The sequence below is a fragment of the Corythoichthys intestinalis genome, chromosome 13, assembly GCF_030265065.1.
Source record: "Corythoichthys intestinalis isolate RoL2023-P3 chromosome 13, ASM3026506v1, whole genome shotgun sequence".
Lineage (NCBI taxonomy): Eukaryota > Metazoa > Chordata > Actinopteri > Syngnathiformes > Syngnathidae > Corythoichthys > Corythoichthys intestinalis.
Genome location: NC_080407.1, coordinates 15,891,889 through 15,909,505, shown reverse-complemented (window position 1 = coordinate 15,909,505; position 17,617 = coordinate 15,891,889). Strand labels below are relative to the sequence as shown.

At 38.5% G+C, this 17,617-nt stretch overlaps 2 protein-coding genes across 6 annotated transcripts in view; one reads left to right on the top strand and one right to left on the bottom strand.

The window, feature by feature from the left end:
* Positions 1-2,017, bottom strand: part of ppp1r3aa (protein phosphatase 1, regulatory subunit 3Aa) — a 41,990-nt gene extending 39,973 nt beyond the window's left edge. Inside the window, exon 1 of the mRNA XM_057854098.1 lies at positions 1,892-2,017. Within this exon, the coding sequence (XP_057710081.1) occupies positions 1,892-2,017 (126 nt within the window). The remainder of the gene's footprint in view (positions 1-1,891) is intronic.
* Positions 1-17,617, top strand: part of foxp2 (forkhead box P2) — a 195,189-nt gene that overhangs the window by 21,745 nt on the left and 155,827 nt on the right. The window contains exon 4 of one of the 5 annotated variants that reach the window (XM_057854886.1): positions 13,025-13,123. The exons of the other annotated variants lie outside the window; for them this stretch is intronic. The gene's annotated coding sequence lies outside the window, so the exon portion shown is untranslated. The remainder of the gene's footprint in view (positions 1-13,024; positions 13,124-17,617) is intronic. 5 annotated transcript variants of the gene reach the window in all.

The following is a 17,617-nucleotide window of genomic DNA, read 5'->3' as shown; positions in this document are numbered from 1 at the left end:
AAAAAATTGTATGTTGGCGCAATATTTCTGTTATAGTCATCGTTGACGAAAACAACACTGCAGCCCATGCTAGTTTAAGTTCCCAGAGAGTCAAGTTTTCTAACGCTCTACACGAACATTTTCTCCATTTTCTAACTAAAATGGCTACTCAGCCATTTTCTTTTTATAGCGAGCCATTTGAATGTAACAGAGTGGACACTAACAGAGTGGACATTTTCTGCTAAAGTTAGCCCGTAGCTTAGCTTTGCTAGAAAAATAGCCATATTTTTTTTGTCTCAGGGCTGATTAATTAACTCATTTCCTCCCAAAAACGTATATTTTCTATTTTTAATTGTTTCAGTGTCCCAAAAACGTATTTATATATATAACGTCTTTTACGTTTTTTGTTTTTTTTTCACAAGAGACATCTCTAGGTTCTGATGTAAGTTCGCTCCAAAGCACAACACTCAAAATCATTTTTAAAGCAATAAAACTGGCCACTGAAGGGTAGTAGAGCATTTGGGAAGAACTCATATCCGACCATGAAAGGAAATGAATGAAGAGAAATAGACAGTAAACGGAAGAAGCGTGAGAAAAATGTGGAGAACGATGTAAACACAAGGCACATGCCCCACACAAGTTCCCTAGGTGAATTCTGTTATGAGGTAGTGGTCACTACAAAACAAAGATTAAAAAAAATATCTATCTTGATGAGACAGACAGGCGGTGATGAGGGAAAAATTTACCGCTGCGATACAGCTGCGGCCACAACAGCGTCATCTCTCAGTTCAATAGTTTAGTTATGTGTAAATAAATTGTTACTTTGCTATCAAACCTCTATTTGTCTTGTTGTTTATGTTATTTTGTAGAAGGAAAACATTATTCAGATGTTTGGGATGTCACAAAAGCAAAAAATAGCTGTGTTAAAGTCAAAGTTATGTTTTAAATGTATGCTTTTACAAAAAGCTTGATTTCTCTGTTTTTTTCATTAGAAATTGAAAAATTGCTCAAACTAAGCTATTCTCTAATGCTGATATCTAAAGAATGGAAAAAGATAAGAACTTACTTTTTTTCCCTGCTGAAAGAAGAGAGTCTAATCTTACTTTTATTGGGTTCCATGTTTATATAGTATTAGAACAGGATTTTCAGTGGGCCTTGGAAAATATGTCAAAATCCAGTAAAACGGCCGGGAGCGAAGCCAGTGAAAATGGCTGGGAGTGAATGAGTTAACTGCAAATTGATCAATTACGAACAAAAGATGGGTATCGGGAGATCGTACTCCGTTTGAACCTGTTTTTTAATAATAATAATCTGGCAAGCCACAGTTTTTCTGCTAGAGTGAAATCAAACAACACATTTACAACCACTGCAAAAGGATTCTACTCCAAATCCTTTGTTCGTAATGATCATTTGATCACAGCTTGAAAAAGGATCGCTACTACCTGCTCGGAAGCGGAATGCGCAGGAAGTGTGTGTATGTGTGGGTGTGGAAACACAGAGCACGCTTGATTTGGGTCACGGAGCTGACAGACAGTGGAATGTGAATGTGTGTATGTTGACAAACTCCACTGCACTCTGAATGGGGTTTGTGATTACACCTCATCATGCTTGCTGCATGGGCCCTGTCCCTGCAAAGCCCCCCCTCGGACCCCTCTCACTCTCCCATCATTCTCTCTTCTCCCTCACCTCTCTCTCCCCATTTCTCCATCTCCCACTGTAGTGCCTCTTGGGCAATCATGTGGTCACACTACCTGACTCCTTGCTACTCAAGAGTGCAGTTGACAAAAACAGCCCGAGGCCCGTCATGTGGAAAAGATTCAGTCGGCGCACTGCATATATTGCAGCCCCCTCGCAGCTCTTCACTTTCTCCCCATGTAGCCGACACACACGGGTGTTCCCTCCCGCTGCTCACCTGTGAAGGAAACTCGGCGGCCGACGTGCGCACACGCGGCTTTTGAACAGCCAAACTCTTGGCCAGCTTGCCAAACGCGCGCACGCTTTCTTCTTTGTCAGTCCGGGCGAGCTCTTCTCTTGTCATGTAACACAAAAGCATGGAGGTCAGTGAGAACGCTCGCTTGTCAGTCAGCCCGCTGGTCCTGCACTGTCGAGCTGCTCACCTGTGTTTATTGGACAAGACCCGCTCTGCACTACTCGAGGGGCAACAAAAAGCACCCCACTTACTTTTCATTCACTTTCACTTTGCCAGAAATGAACCTTCACAGTTTTCGCCTGGTGCACCAACCAATCACTAAAACTAGCTTGTCCACTCATAACCACTGCTAGCAATTGCACATCAGCATAGCGAAAATCTCAGAAAAATTTTACGATTAGTCGACTAATCAACGCATATAGAAATCACGTTATTTTCTGTGATATTACTCTATGATTAGCACGTTAGCAATTTGGACAATTTTGCAGCAGGGCCAGGAACCAAAAGTGGTATTTGCCATGGGCAAAATGGAATTTGCTATGTGGCATTTTTTCTGCCATGTGGCAATTTTTTTTGCCATGTAGCATTTTTTTGCTATGTGGCAAAATTGATTTTGGCATGTGGCATTTTTGGGGGGGGTAGATGGCAGTTTTACAGGCCATTCACGTCCAAATTTTCCAGTCATGGTCAAAAATCAGAGTCACACATGTTTTTCTGCCATTTAAAATGAATGGAAAATTTGGACGTGCATAGCAGTCAATGGCATAGCCTAACTTTGGTGTCAGTTGAATGTCAATGCGCTCTAATGTAAAGCGCAAGGTCAAAAATCACAGCCACACACGTTTTTTCTGCCATTTAAAATGAATGGAACATTTGGACGTGCATAGCCGTCAATGGCATAGCCTGACATGGGTGTCCGTTGAGTGTCAATGTGCTGTAATGGTAAGTGGATGGCCATAAAATCACAGCCACGAATGTTTTTCTGCCATTTAAAATGAATGGAAAATTTGGACCTACGTGGCCATCAATGGCATGGCCTGCAAAACTGCCATATTACCCACCAAAAATGCCACAAACCAAAATCAATTTTGCCACATCCCCAAAAAAATCTAAAAACATGGCAAATACCCCTTTTGGTTCTCGCCGTCTCTCCAATTTTGGGTAAACATCGTCTTTGAACTAGGTACATATTAATATTGGTTCCGGTTATGGTTATGTTGATTATGTCTATTTATCTGTTAGTGTTCAAGATAACTCAAGAACGAAAAAAGGGATTATTATCAAATTTGCAGGATGTTTGTAATGCAAGGTTACTAATTTTTTTGTTAATGTCTAAGGTCACAGAGGTCAGAAAATTTTTGGGTTATCAATTAATTTGATATTGTGTTGATTAGTTATTAGTTTTGAACTGGGGATTCAAAGTGTTCCTTGGATATTTTTTAATAGGGTGTCATTTGTTTCCCCAGCATAAATTAAGCTGTATTTTTTTACTTAAGTTGGACAAATACTCATTCAATTAATTTTTTGGTGCATTATTAATTACCATCTGTAATAAATTAAAGTGTACAGGCCCCTAAATTCTGTTTTTTTTAAAATTCAATTAACTTCTTGTAAAAGGTTGTTTTGGAATTTTTCTATGTCCCGAGTGTGTTTCATTCAAATTCAGTCTATAAAATAAATAATATAAGTAGAAAAAAAATCCAAAATGACTGTTATGATTTTATTGTCTTTGATAAATCATCTTTAATAATATATTGATAATAAATTAAAACACATTTTTTCATTTAAAAAAAAAAAAGTTTTCTGTTTGTCCCCTCTGTCACTGTCCACGAAGTTGTGTTAGTGTATGATCAACACTTGTCCACTCTCTCATATTAGGTCTGCAACTAAGTTATTTTTTTTAACGATTAATCGGCCAATTAATTAAACGATTAATCGATTAGTCGTATAAATGTCACTTTTTTAAATTACCTTCACAGTTTAACTTGAGGCATGTTGTAAGTAACAATGCAGACAAAATCTAATTTCGAAGCACACTCTCTTGTATGACAATTTACAGTTTGAATGGCAGTTTGTGTTGAGACTAAGCTGTTATATGAATGGGTTTATGTGTGTTTTTTTTTTTGTTTAATAAAAATAAATTTACCATCAACTTTACTATCTAACAATAACTCAAGTGCTAATATGCTTCTCCAAAACACAATACCATCGGATGCTTAGGACACTGATTTGCGTAATCGCTAACTAGCTTAGCCCTCATCAACAAAGAAAACAAACAATGCAATTGGTTTCATTTGCTAACAACACAAAAGACAATCGAACTCTCGACATTTCGTAATAATATTGATTCAGCAACCCAGCCTGAGTAGCAGTAATGTAGCAGTGAACTCTCTCTCTCTATCTTGCTCTAATTACTGCCACGCGAGCACAGCCTTACATTACACACAAATAGGGACCCAAACAGAACTACTGATAGCTGTCGATTAGTTGTTATAGATGTTATACATAATAAGATGTCTGAAAATTGGCCAAAATTTGAAGTGTTTTCCACAGTAAAAGCAGATATTTTTCATGTGCTGCTTTGATTTAACAAAAATACAATGAAGAAATGTTATATTTACAATTGAGAAGTTATACATAAGTTATAATTTCAAGAATTTAAACAAATTAAACGATTAATCGGTAATCAAAATAGTTGTCGATTAATTTGCGAATTGAATAGCTCGAGATTCTATATCGAAGAAGTAAATTGAATTGAATCCTTTCAAAAGGTTTATTTGTAAAATTATAAATTCTCCTCAAGTATCGAAAATCATGTTAGCTGTTATGCTCGCAAAGCTAGGCTAAGGGCTAACTTGAGCAAACAATGTCCCCTCTGTCAGTGTCCACTCTGTCCAAATGGCACCCTATTAAAAAATGACTCGACTGCAAAAAATAAAGTATTTGATGGTAAAATATGATTTTTACAGTTGAATCTCTGCTCTGTATTAAATCTAAAACACATTTAAATGGAGGAAAAGGGCACCATCTGTCCCCCATTTTGCCCCTAAAGCAGAGCTGCCTCAATTTGTATTATTTAGGAATCTTTTCTCCATCTGTCTGCTTTTATTTTGAGGCTCTGCGACCTCTTTGTTAGCGATTCTCCTGAAAGCCACGTTCATCTCATCTCCCCACCTGGCTGAGCACACACACGAGCACGCAACGGCTGATTGAAACTCGTGTCGCAAAGTTGCGAATGCTCGCTGAAGCGTTATATTGCAGATAAGGTAAATAAAGGGGGTTACAGTCACCATCGCCCGTGAATCAAATCAATGCGAACAGAGAGCAAAGCCTGAAATGTTGTCCGCAGGTCTGGAATTTCACAACTTAAATGTTTTTTTTTCAGCATCTCTCTAGAAAAGTAACACTTGCCTTCAAGGTCTCGCAGTCAAACGGCCACTTACGTTGGTTTACGCCAACGTCGGGGTGTTTAGCTTTTGCGCTAAAAGCCACGTCTGACTGTTAAATGCTACTAATGCACGTTTCTTTCAAACCTTTTCCATTCAAGCCGTTTTTGTTCAGAAAGACTAACATCCATGGAATGATCCTCTCGCCGGACTGGTACGCTTTGATATTTTCACCTGGCATTATGCAAAGCTTCGCTTCGGTCCGTACAGTTAAGTGGTACAGGTGACATGGTAATACGTTTGCTTTGTACCCGCTGATAAATACTCAAGTGCTTCTTTCCCACTCGGCTGCTTCCCAATGTGTTTGGACAGCCTTTTTTATTGTGAAAAGAGGTCATTCAAAACTCCCGTCTTTTGTCCAATATTTTTTGCGCCGGTGATAGTTTTTCCCCATTTATTTAGTGAATAGTCAGCGGGCGAAGAAGAAGAAGAGAGTGTTTTACATTATGGAAATGATGACACGGGTTATAATCTTGCACGTATTCAGCACGGCAGACATTGGACCTTTGTGATACTTTGTTCCCAGTTCTTTCAATAGACCGCTTGCATGAATCCTATCTTTTATTTTTTGTTCTTTTTCAAGAAATGATCATGTTTACCATCGTTTCTTTCACAAGGAACGTAAAAGAAACTATAGTTATGCAGCTTCGTTGTCATTGCTTGTCTGCCTTTTACTTAGCATACAAAAAAAAGCATATTTTCGGCGTATAAGTCGCACTTTTTTCATAGTTTGGCTACGCCTAGGTACAGTGGGGCAAATAAGTATTTAGTCAACCACCAATTGTGCAAAATCTCCTTCTTGAAAAGATTAGAGAGGCCTGTAACTGTCAACATGGGTAAACCTCAACCATGAGAGACAGAATGTGGAAAGAAAAAAATAGAAAATCACATTGTTTGATTTTTAAAGCATTTATTTTTAAATTAGAGTGGAAAATAAGTATTTGGTCACCTACAAACAAGCAAGATTTCTGACTGTCAAAGAGGTCTAACGTCTTATGAAGAGGTCTAACGAAGCTCTACTCGTTACCTGTATTAATGGAACTTGTTTTAACTCATTATCGGTATAAAAGACACCTGTCCACAACTTCAGTTAGTTACACTCCAAACTTCACTATGGCCAAGACCAAAGAGCTGTCGAAGGACACCAGAGACAAAATTGTAGACCTGCACCAGGCTGGGAAGACTGAATCTGCAATAGGTAAAACGCTTGGTGTAAAGAAATCAACTGTGGGAGAAATTATTAGAAAATGGTAGACATACAAGACCACTGATAATCTCCCTCGATCTGGGGCTCCATGCAAGATCTCGCCCCGTGGCATCAAAATGATAAAAATGGTGTGCAAAAATCCCAGAACCACAAGGGGGGACCTAGTGAATGACCTACAGAGAGCTGGGACCACAGTAACAAAGGCTACTATCAGTAACACAATGCGCCGCCAGGGACTCAAATCCTGCACTGCCAGACGTGTCCCCCTGCTGAAGCCAGTACACGTCCAGGCCCGTCTGTGGTTCACGAGAGAGCATTTGGATGATCCAGAAGAGGACTAGGAGAATGTGTTTAGTAAAATACAACTTTTTGGTAGAGTCACAGGTTCTCGTGTTTGGAGGAGAAAGAATACTGAATTGCATCTGAAGAACACCATACCCACTGTGAAGCATGGGGGTGGAAACATCATGCTTTGGGGCTGTTTTTCTGCAAAGGGACGGAACGACTGATCTGTGTAAAAGAAAGAATGAATGGGGCCATGTATAGAGAGCTTTTGAGTGAAAATCTCCTTCCATCAGCCAGGGCATTGAAGATGAGACGTGGCTGGGTCTTTCAGCATGACAATGATCCCAAACACACAGGCAGGGCAACAAAGGAGTGGCTTCGTAAGAAGTATTTCAAGGTCCTGGAGTGGCCTAGCCAGTCTCCAGATCTCAACCCCGTAGGAAATCTGTGGAGGGAGTTGAAAGTCCGTGTTGCCCAACACCAGCCCCAAAACATCACTGCTCTAGAGGAGATCTGCATGGAGGAATGGGCCAAAATACCAGCAACAGTGTTTGAAAAGCTTGTGAAGAGTTACAGAAAATGTTAGGCCTCCGTTATTGCCAGCAAAGGGTTCTTAACAAAGTATTGAGATGAACTTGTGTTATCGACCAAATACCTATTTTCCACCATGATTTGCAAATAAATTCTTTAAAAATCAAACAATGTGATGTTCAGTTTTTTTTCCCGCATTCTGTCTTTCATGGTTGAGGTTTACCCATGTTGACAATTACAGGCCTCTAATATTTTCAAGTGGGAGAACTTGCACAATTAGTGGTTGAATAAATACTTACTTTCCCCACTGTATTATAGTCAGGTACAACTTCGGTCCCCCCCCCCCCCCCCACTCTGACAAAACTATAATTTTTATATATCTGTTCATATGTCAGGGTAACAAATCTAGGTAGGTTTGCATAGGGACGGCAGGGACATAACACTACAAACTTTTCAGGATGCGTAAGCTGTCCCGACCAACTTTTAAGCAACCTTATTTGCATTACTGTAGAGGATAAGTTCAGTTACAGTGCTTTGAAAAAGTATCTGAACCTTTTGGAATTTTTCACATTTCTGCATGAAATAACCGTCAAATGTAATCTTTGTCAAAATCACACAGATAAAAAAAACAGTGTCTGCTTTAACTAAAACAACCCAAATATTTATAGGTTGTCATATTTTAATGCGGATAGTACGCAAACAATGACAGAGGGGGGAAAATAAGTAAGTGAACTATCTATCTCATTTAATATTTTGTGGGCCCCATTTGACAGGAATAACTTCAATCAGACGCGTCCTGTAGCTGCAGATGAGTCTGGCACATCGATCAGGACCAATCTTGGCCCATTCTTCTCAATCAAACTGCCGTAGTTCAGTCAGATTCCTGGTATGTCTGGCATGAATCGCTGTATTTAGGTCATGCCACAGCATCTCAATGGGGTTCAAGTCTGGACTTTGACTTGGTCACTCCAGAACGTGTATTTTGTGAACCATTCAGAAGCTGATTTACTTCTGTGTTTTGTTTTTTAGCTTCAACTGTCAGACAACATCAGGTTTTCCTGCAAAACATCCTGATGAACTTTTGAAATAATTCTTCCATTAATGATTGCAAGTTGTCCATGCCCTGAGCTAGCAAAACAGCCCCAAATCATGATGCTTCCTCCACCATGCTACATGGTGAGGATGAGGTTGATGTTGGTGAGCTGTTCCATTTTTCCTGCATGCATGACTGTGTGTTTTACTCCCAAATAATTCAACTTTGGTTTCATCAGTCCACAAAATATTTTGCCAAAACGTCTGTGGAGTGTCCAAGTGCCTTTTTGCGAGCATTAAACGAGCAACGAGGATTTTTTTGGGACTGTGCCAGTGATTCCTGTAAATCTTTAGCAGACACTCTATGGTTCTTTTTTTTTCCTACCTCTGTGAGTATTCTGTGCTGAACTCTTGGTGTCATCTTTGGTGGACGGCCACTCCTTGGGAGATAAGGAAAAAGTGCCAAACCCTCCATTTGTAGACAACTTCTCTGACTGTCGGTTGATGAACATCCAGACTTTTGGAGATGGTTTTATATCCTTTCCACAATCCTTGATCACAGGTCTTCAGACAGCTCTTTTGACCGAGCCATGATGCACATCAGACAATGTTTCTCATCAAGACAATTCTTACCAAGTGTGTATTTTATAGTAGGCAGGGCAGCTTTTAACCACTCATCAGTGATTGGGCACACACTTGACTTACATTTTTTAGTAAAAATTGGCTTCAATTGCTCTTTAAGTGTCCTGAGGCTTACTTATATCCCCCCTTCTGTCATTGTTTGCATGATATCCTCATTAAAATATAAAAACCTGTAAATGTTTTGGTATTTTTAGTTAAAGCTGACACTGTTTTTTCATCTGTGTGATTTTGATAAAGATCAGATCTCATTTGATGGGGATTTTATGCAAATATATAAGAAATTCCAAAAGGTTCACATACTTTTTCATGCCACTTTAGTAATACGGTAATGATCCAGTGATGGCTGAACAATAGCATATGACTGTTAGCAACCTGTAGCCTTGTGTTGCTATCGCTGGCGGGGTTCCTGCCACCTTCTTCAAAGTTGAAAAGTCGGTGAAAGCAATGCAGACCCCTTCAACATATAAAAGAGATGTCATTCAACTAATTGTCAGTCGACATATAATCACAAATGTTAGGAAAATATTTTATAAAGGTTGAAAAGTTACCAAGATTTGTTTTAAAGTAGGGCTGTCAAAATTATCGCGTTAACGGGCGTAATTAAATTTTTTAAATTAATCATGTTAAAATATTTGACACAATTAACGCACATGCCCCACTAAAACAGATTAAAATGACAGCACAGTGCAATACTCACTTGTTACTTGTGTTTTTTGGAGTTTTGTCACCCTTTGCTGGCACTTGGGTGCGACTGATTTAGTGGGTGAGCGTTGTGTAATTATTGACATCAACAATGGCGAGCTACTAATTTATTTTTTTGGTTGAAAATTTTACACATTTTATTAAAACGAAAACATTAAGAAGGGTTTTAATATATAATTTCTATAACTTGTACTAACATTTATCTTTTAAGAACTACAAGTCTTTCTATCCATGGATCGCTTTAACAGAATGTTAATAATGTTAATGCCATCTTGTTGATTTATTGTTATAATAAACAAATACAGTACTTATGTACAGTATGTTGAATGTATATATCCATCTTGTGTCTTATCTTTCCATTCCAACAATAATTTACGGAAAAATGTGGCATATTTTATAGATGGTTTGAATTGCGATTAATTAATTTTTAAGCTGTAATTAACTCGATTAAAAATTTTCATCGTTTGACAGCCCTACTTTAAAGTGACAGTGCTACGTTTTATGCGCAGGCAGCTTTTACTATTTATTATGGGGCAGTTCACCCGGTAACATTAAAAAAAAAAAAACTATGATCAAATAAAATCCCATGAAAAATGCAACATATGTTTTTCAGCTATTCATTTTGCTTTTTTTGGCTGGTGCGACCTATACACCGAAAAATCAGGTACAACTCAGCATGTCACTGTTGGGTAATTATAAATGGTTTACAGGGATTAGCGTTTTCGATGTTGACAGTAAATTAGCTCTCAGCGTGTATGTTAAATACACCTTTACATGTAAGACACATTCTTAGTGAGACAGAAGGCTGCACCTTTTGCTTACACTTCACCCTTCATTCCACGTATTTACAGTTCATATGATCTCATAATGTCAACAGATGCAAATGTGTGCCAAAGAGATTTGCAGTGAGGGGAAAAAAAAGCACGGAAGCCAAGATGTTTGTCTTGCTTGCTTTTACGCGGCCCCCCCTCCGAATTGTTTTCCCTTCAAAGTCTTGACAGCGTTCGGGATTAGTGCCATAGCTGCTAACAATCATTAGTGTGTTTTCACTATTGTGTCATGCGCTGTTTTCCCCGTCATGCCTCCTGTTTTGGTGGGCGAGCGAGAAATGAAAAACAAACGCGGCGACCCCCGGTGAACCCTCCTGACGCACAGTCAGTTAAATGGTTTGTAAGACGTTTAATTACCAAGCGGCGTTATCGTGATTCATCTCATCATTAGATGTATGATATTAAGTGAATGGGCTCCCTTGGGCCTCCGTGTTTCACAGATCAATAGATTTAGATGAAGCTTGAAGGTGGCGGCGGGCTGGGTGGCCAGTTCTGATGCTTCCTAAGCCCCTCCCCCTACTCATTTACTTATGCAATTAGATTAAATTTATATCTACGCCTTGATGCTGTTTTTTTTTTAATGGATTTACGCCGCTCGGGTTTATTTGGATGGTGAAAGGACATGAAACAATAGACAAGGTTAGGACACCACACACTTCCCAGCGGCAGAGTGCTTGCGTTGGCACTTTGGGACACTTTGTTGCTTCGGAGCATTGTTTGAAGGCATTGTGGAGATTGCTAATGCAGCGTGTACACCTCGGAGGCCCGCGAGCCCGCAGCTTGATATTGCCCGTATTCCCAATGTGAATATGGTTGAGTGGTGATTGGGGACTTGCTGCACCACCAAGCCGCTATTCACTGCAGCCGGGCGCTACTAGCCAGAGTTAATTGTCCATTATCTGCCATTATCGGAGCTCTCTCCCTCGCTCCTGTCTTTTATTCGCTCTCACTGGTGATTCTCGCCATCACGACAGTCTCATTCAATCCACGTTGGAGCCGCTGCTTTAAAAAATGCCGGAGTTAGGCCCTAGCGACCAGAGTTCAAATCAGAAAGATTGTCTTTGTTCGTACTCGACATACAATCGCTTCGACACACGATCTTTTCGAATTCCGACGTAAAATTTGAATCGGCGTTTGTTTCTACATCCGACGACATGCACGACGATCTATGACAGCGCCACACGGCGAATTTTCTTGCGAGAGAGCTCAACATGGGTTCCAAGAACATTAGTGCAGGTGGCAGTCCTCAATTTGTAAATCATAAAGTGCCGGAACGGAAAGTACATATGACAGCGAAGGGATGACGAGACGGGCACAGGTCCCAGAGCATACGCAGGAAATGGTGCTGAAAACAACACGCAAATGCCCACTTGCCATGCTTACAATCCTCAATTTCAGATAATATCCTTGGTGTAAATGTTATGACAACAATTTATTATTATTTTATACATTTTTTAAAAACGTTTTTATTAGGGCTGTCAAAATTATCGCGTTAACGGGTGGTAATTAAATTTTTTAAATTAATCACGTTAAAACATTTGACTCAATTAACGCACATGCCCCGCTCAAACAGATTAAAATGACAGCACAGTGCAATGCCAACTTATTAATTGTGTTTTTTGGAGTTTTGTCGCCCTCTGCTGGCGCTTTGGTGCGACTGATTTTATGGGTTTAAGCACCCATGAGCATTGTGTAATTATTGACATCAGCAATGGTGGGCTACTAGTTTATTTTTTGATTGAAAATTTTACAAATTTTATTAAAGCGAAAACATTAAGAGGGGTTTTAATATAAAATTTCTATAACTTGGACTAACATTTATCTTTTAAAAACTACAAGTCTTCCTATCCATGGATCGCTTTAACAGAATGTTAATAATGTTAATGCCATCTTGTTGAGTTATTGTTATAATAAACCAATACAGTACTTATGTACCGTATGTTGAATGTATATATCCATCTTGTGTCTTATCTTTCCATTCTAACAATAATTTACAGAAAAATATGGCATATTTTATAGATGGTTTGAATTGCGATTAATTACGATTAATTAATTGATAAGCTGTAATTAACTCGATTAAAAATTTTAATCGTTTGACAGCCCTAGTTTTTAGTTATTTTTTATACACGAGAGGTCCCGGATCTGCCCAAATAAGCCCCGGAACACATTGAGGCCAAAATCAAGAAAATTAACCACTCGCAGGTGGTGGAAAAAGGTAAAAAGTTTAAGCTTACCATTGAAATAAAGAGGGAAATGATAGAAAAATATGAGCGCGTCCCTGAAATGGCTCGACAGCACGGCCGTAGAATGTCTACAATCTCGACGATCCTCCTCCGAACTCCGTTCGCCAGTCTTTATAAAATAAGCTGACAATTATTATGATTGTAACATCGCCCAAAAAATGGCCAGCTTTGTCAGTTTTTTTAATCATTTATTTCAGAACTTGTGCAACACAACATCCCGACTGTCCGCCGCAGCTGAGAAGGGAAAGTAAAAAGTCCTCTCTCACTCTGGCACGTCAGCCACGCGGTGCGTTCAGGTACAACATGCAAAACACAATCGCCACATTAGAACCCAAATCATAACATTATTACAGGTATGGTAATTCTTATTGTTACTGCTATTAAATGTACTATTATTCCTATTTTGAGTCATAATTTGTTTTGCTCTGTGTAATTGCTATTTGTAGTACCAGCAGTATTTATTAAGGATTGATAAATTGGAATTAGGAATTGTGCGATTAAAATTAGATTAATCAAGATGAATTCATCAAAAAAGTCACAAGTTATTTAGATTTTTTTTTTTTTTTTTTTTTTTTTAAATAAGTGTATATTTTTAAAGATGATATCAAAGATATACGCCCATTTTGGTTTCAACACAAGCAACTTTCCCAACATTCATGCCAAAGTTTGCATAGGGATGGTAGGCACATAACATAACATAACTTTTCAGGATGCTCAAATTGTCCCCCGCCAAAAAATGTGACAGTCCATTTTTTTCCCCCCTCAAACGCACGTTTGATTGGCATACACACGCATTTACAGCCCGACAGAAATACAAATACCTTCGAAGACGGGGGATCTTAGACGATTTTTTTCCCGCCAGCAGCAGCCACTGTAAGTAATGTAAAGTGGAGGTGGGGAACTCACCACTAATTTTGCTACTGAAAGTCCGACCTGCATCAGAGTTAGCATAGCATTAATCTGTGCGAGGAGGAAGCTGCGTTGAGAGAAATATCCTCCTGTATGTTTTCTACTGTTAACGTTAATTAAACTGTAAAAAATGGAGTGAACTGAGGTTTACCACCTTCTAGCCAGTTTTCATTTTTATTTTATTTTTGTGGTCTTTAAGCAGCCCAAAGGAGCTTTCATTTTGTGTGGAGTTTGGCTGTGCTTGTGGACAAAAACAGGTGTGTTTTCTCTGAAGGGAGGCTCCATTTTTTATTTATTTTTGTTATTCCCTGACTAAGAAGTTTTTTTGTGATATTTAATTTATTTAGACAGTTTTGATTGGTATAAAGACAAATATATGAATATATATATATATATATATATATATATATATATATTTTTTTTTTTTTTGCATTCCTGGATAGTTAAGAGATGATGAACAAGTTTGTATTTCTTATGTTTGTTCATATAATCTGTGTTCAAATATTGCAATTTCTATTGGCTGGAAGTTTTCAAAGTATTTCTTTTTTGAGTTTTTGAAAACAAAGGTGGGAATCGAACGGTGTGTCACCTTAAAAACACACCTCCTTAAAACTAGTTAAATTCCCTTGTTTTCAGTGTAAATCTATGAGAAATAAGTAAAATGATCAGCCAGTGCTTCAAGTAAATTTTACAATTTAATTTTGCAGTGTGAAAGTTAGTTTAAGTCGATACAGATTTTTTGAGCATTAATCATTCAGCCTGTCAATGAATTAGGTTCATATTGGTGAGAAATTTAGCCTTCGGACTTATTAATGTCCCGTCCCTAGCAATATTGAGACCAAACCTACGCCCTTGTTTTTAAGCCATTCCACAGCAATCTTCTGAGGCGTTTGAGGAATCCTCGGAAATTTCACTTGATGGCACTGTTTTCCTTTTTGCTTCACTGGAGCAACAGGGCCATGTTTTATGGATGCCTGGCACACGCCGAGGCATACGTGCCAGTGCTACACAGGCAGAAAGGGGCCTCGTCGTTGAAGCGTGTCATCTTTATTTTATCATCATTTATTATTCCCATTTTCTTAGTTTTTGAAAAAAAAAAAGTGCTTTTATTTTGTATTTTTGCAATTTTTCATTTTGATTAGGAGCACAGTGCAAATTTTAGAGTGGGAAATTTAGGGGCGCACAGTTTAATTTTTTATTTTTACATGTAGGGTGCCATTTGAGTCCCCAGTATAAATTAAACTGTATTTTCACTAAAGTTGGATAAATACTCATTCAATTTTTTAGTCAATCAATCAATTACCATCTATTATGAATTATAAATTTATATGTTGTTCTAAATTAAAATATATTATTTATTTGAAAGAAAATCAAAGGTTTTCTCTCCATCCCGGGTGTCACTGTCCACTCTGTTAAATTGCGTTAGTGTCCCTTTAAGAAAATTCCCCCATAGACTTCAATATCAGTTGACTGGCCACTGGGCTCGGGGCTGATCCATTGGGAGCCTATTTTCAAAAACTTAAAATTCAAACATTTTCAGAACCAAAGCTGCTTGCGACCTAAAACTAAAACGGTTACCTCCCCTAGGTGTATATGCATAGGCGGATCTACTATTCAGGCAAAGTAGGCGATCCCCTCAGGCCCCCAACCAGTAGGGGGCCCCCAACCAGCTGTACTTGCCCCAACGAGCAACGGCTTGGGAGCCATCAGCACCCCCAACTATTCGTCATGTATAATTATGTCAGCATACCAAACAAAAAAGAAAGCCATTTGGCTTGCTGGATTTATATTATCTCTCCCCCACACACCAGCACTACAATGGACTGTTCCACGACGACGGACTGAGTAGCAGTCGCTTAGCGTCATTTAGCGCCATTTAGCTTCGCTTAGCTCAGCTTAGCTGTTCGTTAGCTTCGCTTAGCTCTCCCGCGTTTTTCACGCCACTAAGCTCGCTATTTTTACGGCTTACTTGCTACTTTGCACGTCGGCTATCGTTTATTTCGAACACATGAGCATACGTGCTCTCCATGAGAGCCAAAGTGCTGTGAGGGAGAAGTTGAGAACAGGCCGCTAATGCCTCTTTTAACTTTCTTCTTCTTCACACCGAACATGAAATACACGACAGCACACCCTGTGGCGAAACAATGCATTACAGTTCCAATCAGTCGTACAATAAAACCCAGATTCATACAAATCAAAATCCTTGATCGCAGCTCTTTTGACCGAGCCATGATGCACATCAGATAGTGCTTCTCATCAAGACAATTCTTACCAGGTGTATGTTTTATAGTGGGCAGGGCAGCTTTAAACCACTCATCAGTGATTGGGCACACACACCTAACTTAACCCCTTTAATGCCTGCAATATGAACCAATTGTCAGAGAATCACAACATTTGAAAAATAAGGTCTTAATGGAACCTTTTTTTCAAATTTGTAAAAAAGAAAAAAAATATATGTGTAATAAGTGCTCTAATATCTATAACCATTGCTAAATCCTTTTTTTTTTTTTTTTTTTTTTTCTCATGGAACCTGCAGATGCATGAGTTGACTTGCATCAATAATTTTTTTTTTTTTTTAGGAAAGATATTTCAAAATTCTGAATTAGTCTCAAAATCATGAAATTCTAAGTGTATCAAATATGATACATTTGGCAAGAAAGGGTTAAAATGTTTGGTAAAAATTGGTTTCAACTAGGGCTGTCAAAAATATCACGTTAACGGGCGGTAATTAATTTTTTTTAATTAATCACGTTAAAATATTTGACGCAATTAACGCACATGCCCCGCTCAAACAGATTAAAATGACAGCAGAGTGTAATGTCCGCTTGTTACTTGTTTTTTGGTGTTTGGCGCCCTCTGCTGGCGCTTGGGTCCAACTGATTTTATGGCTTTCAGCACCATGAGTGAGCATGGTGTAATTATTGACATCAACAATGGCGAGCTATTAGTTTATTTTTTGATTGAAAATTTTACAAATTTTAATAAAACGAAAACATTAGGAGGGGTTTTAATATAAAATTTCTATAACTTGTACTAACCTTTATCTTTTAAGAACTACAAGTCTTTCTATCCATGGATCGCTTTAACAGAATGTTAATAATGTTAATGCCATCTTGTTGATTTATTGTTAAAATAAACTAATACAGTACCGTATGTTGAATGTATATATCCGTCTTGTTTCTTGTCTTTCCATTCCAACAATAATTTACAGAAAAATATGGCATGTTTTATAGATGGTTTGAATTGCGATTAATTACGATTAATTAATTTTTAAGCTGTAATTAACTCGATTAACCCCTCTGTCATTGTTTGCACGCTATCCTCATTAAAATATGAAAACCTATAAATGTTTGAGTGGTTTTAGTTAAAGCAGACACTTTTTTCGTCTGTGTGATTTTGACAAAGATCACATTTGATAGGGATTTTATGCAGAAATGTGAGAAATTCCAAAATGTTCAGATTTTTCATACCACTGTATATAACTCATTTTCACTATGCGGTATTACTGATAAACACTTTCGAAGGCCAAATTTGAAAACAGTTTTGTTTTTTTTCCTCTGCTGCCAAGTCTGGCGTCAACAGGATGGCACCCTGACCGTGTTCTCGCTCACCTTCCTCTCAACTTGCAATTGTTCGCTGCCAAATACATCTCAATGAGATATTTTAAGGCCTAACTAGAAAACAGTTTTATTCAAGGAAACATGTTTTCCTCCATCCATGACTGAAAGAGAGAGAAGCTAAAGGATTAAAGCGAGTGTAAATTAGGCTCGGATGGACGCTTTAATAAGTGGAGGAAGTGTCGGTCCGGTGGCAGTGCCAGTAAAGACGCAATGCATCAGAGTGAAAAACCCCCGCGCTTGTACTACAGCATTAAGCGCATC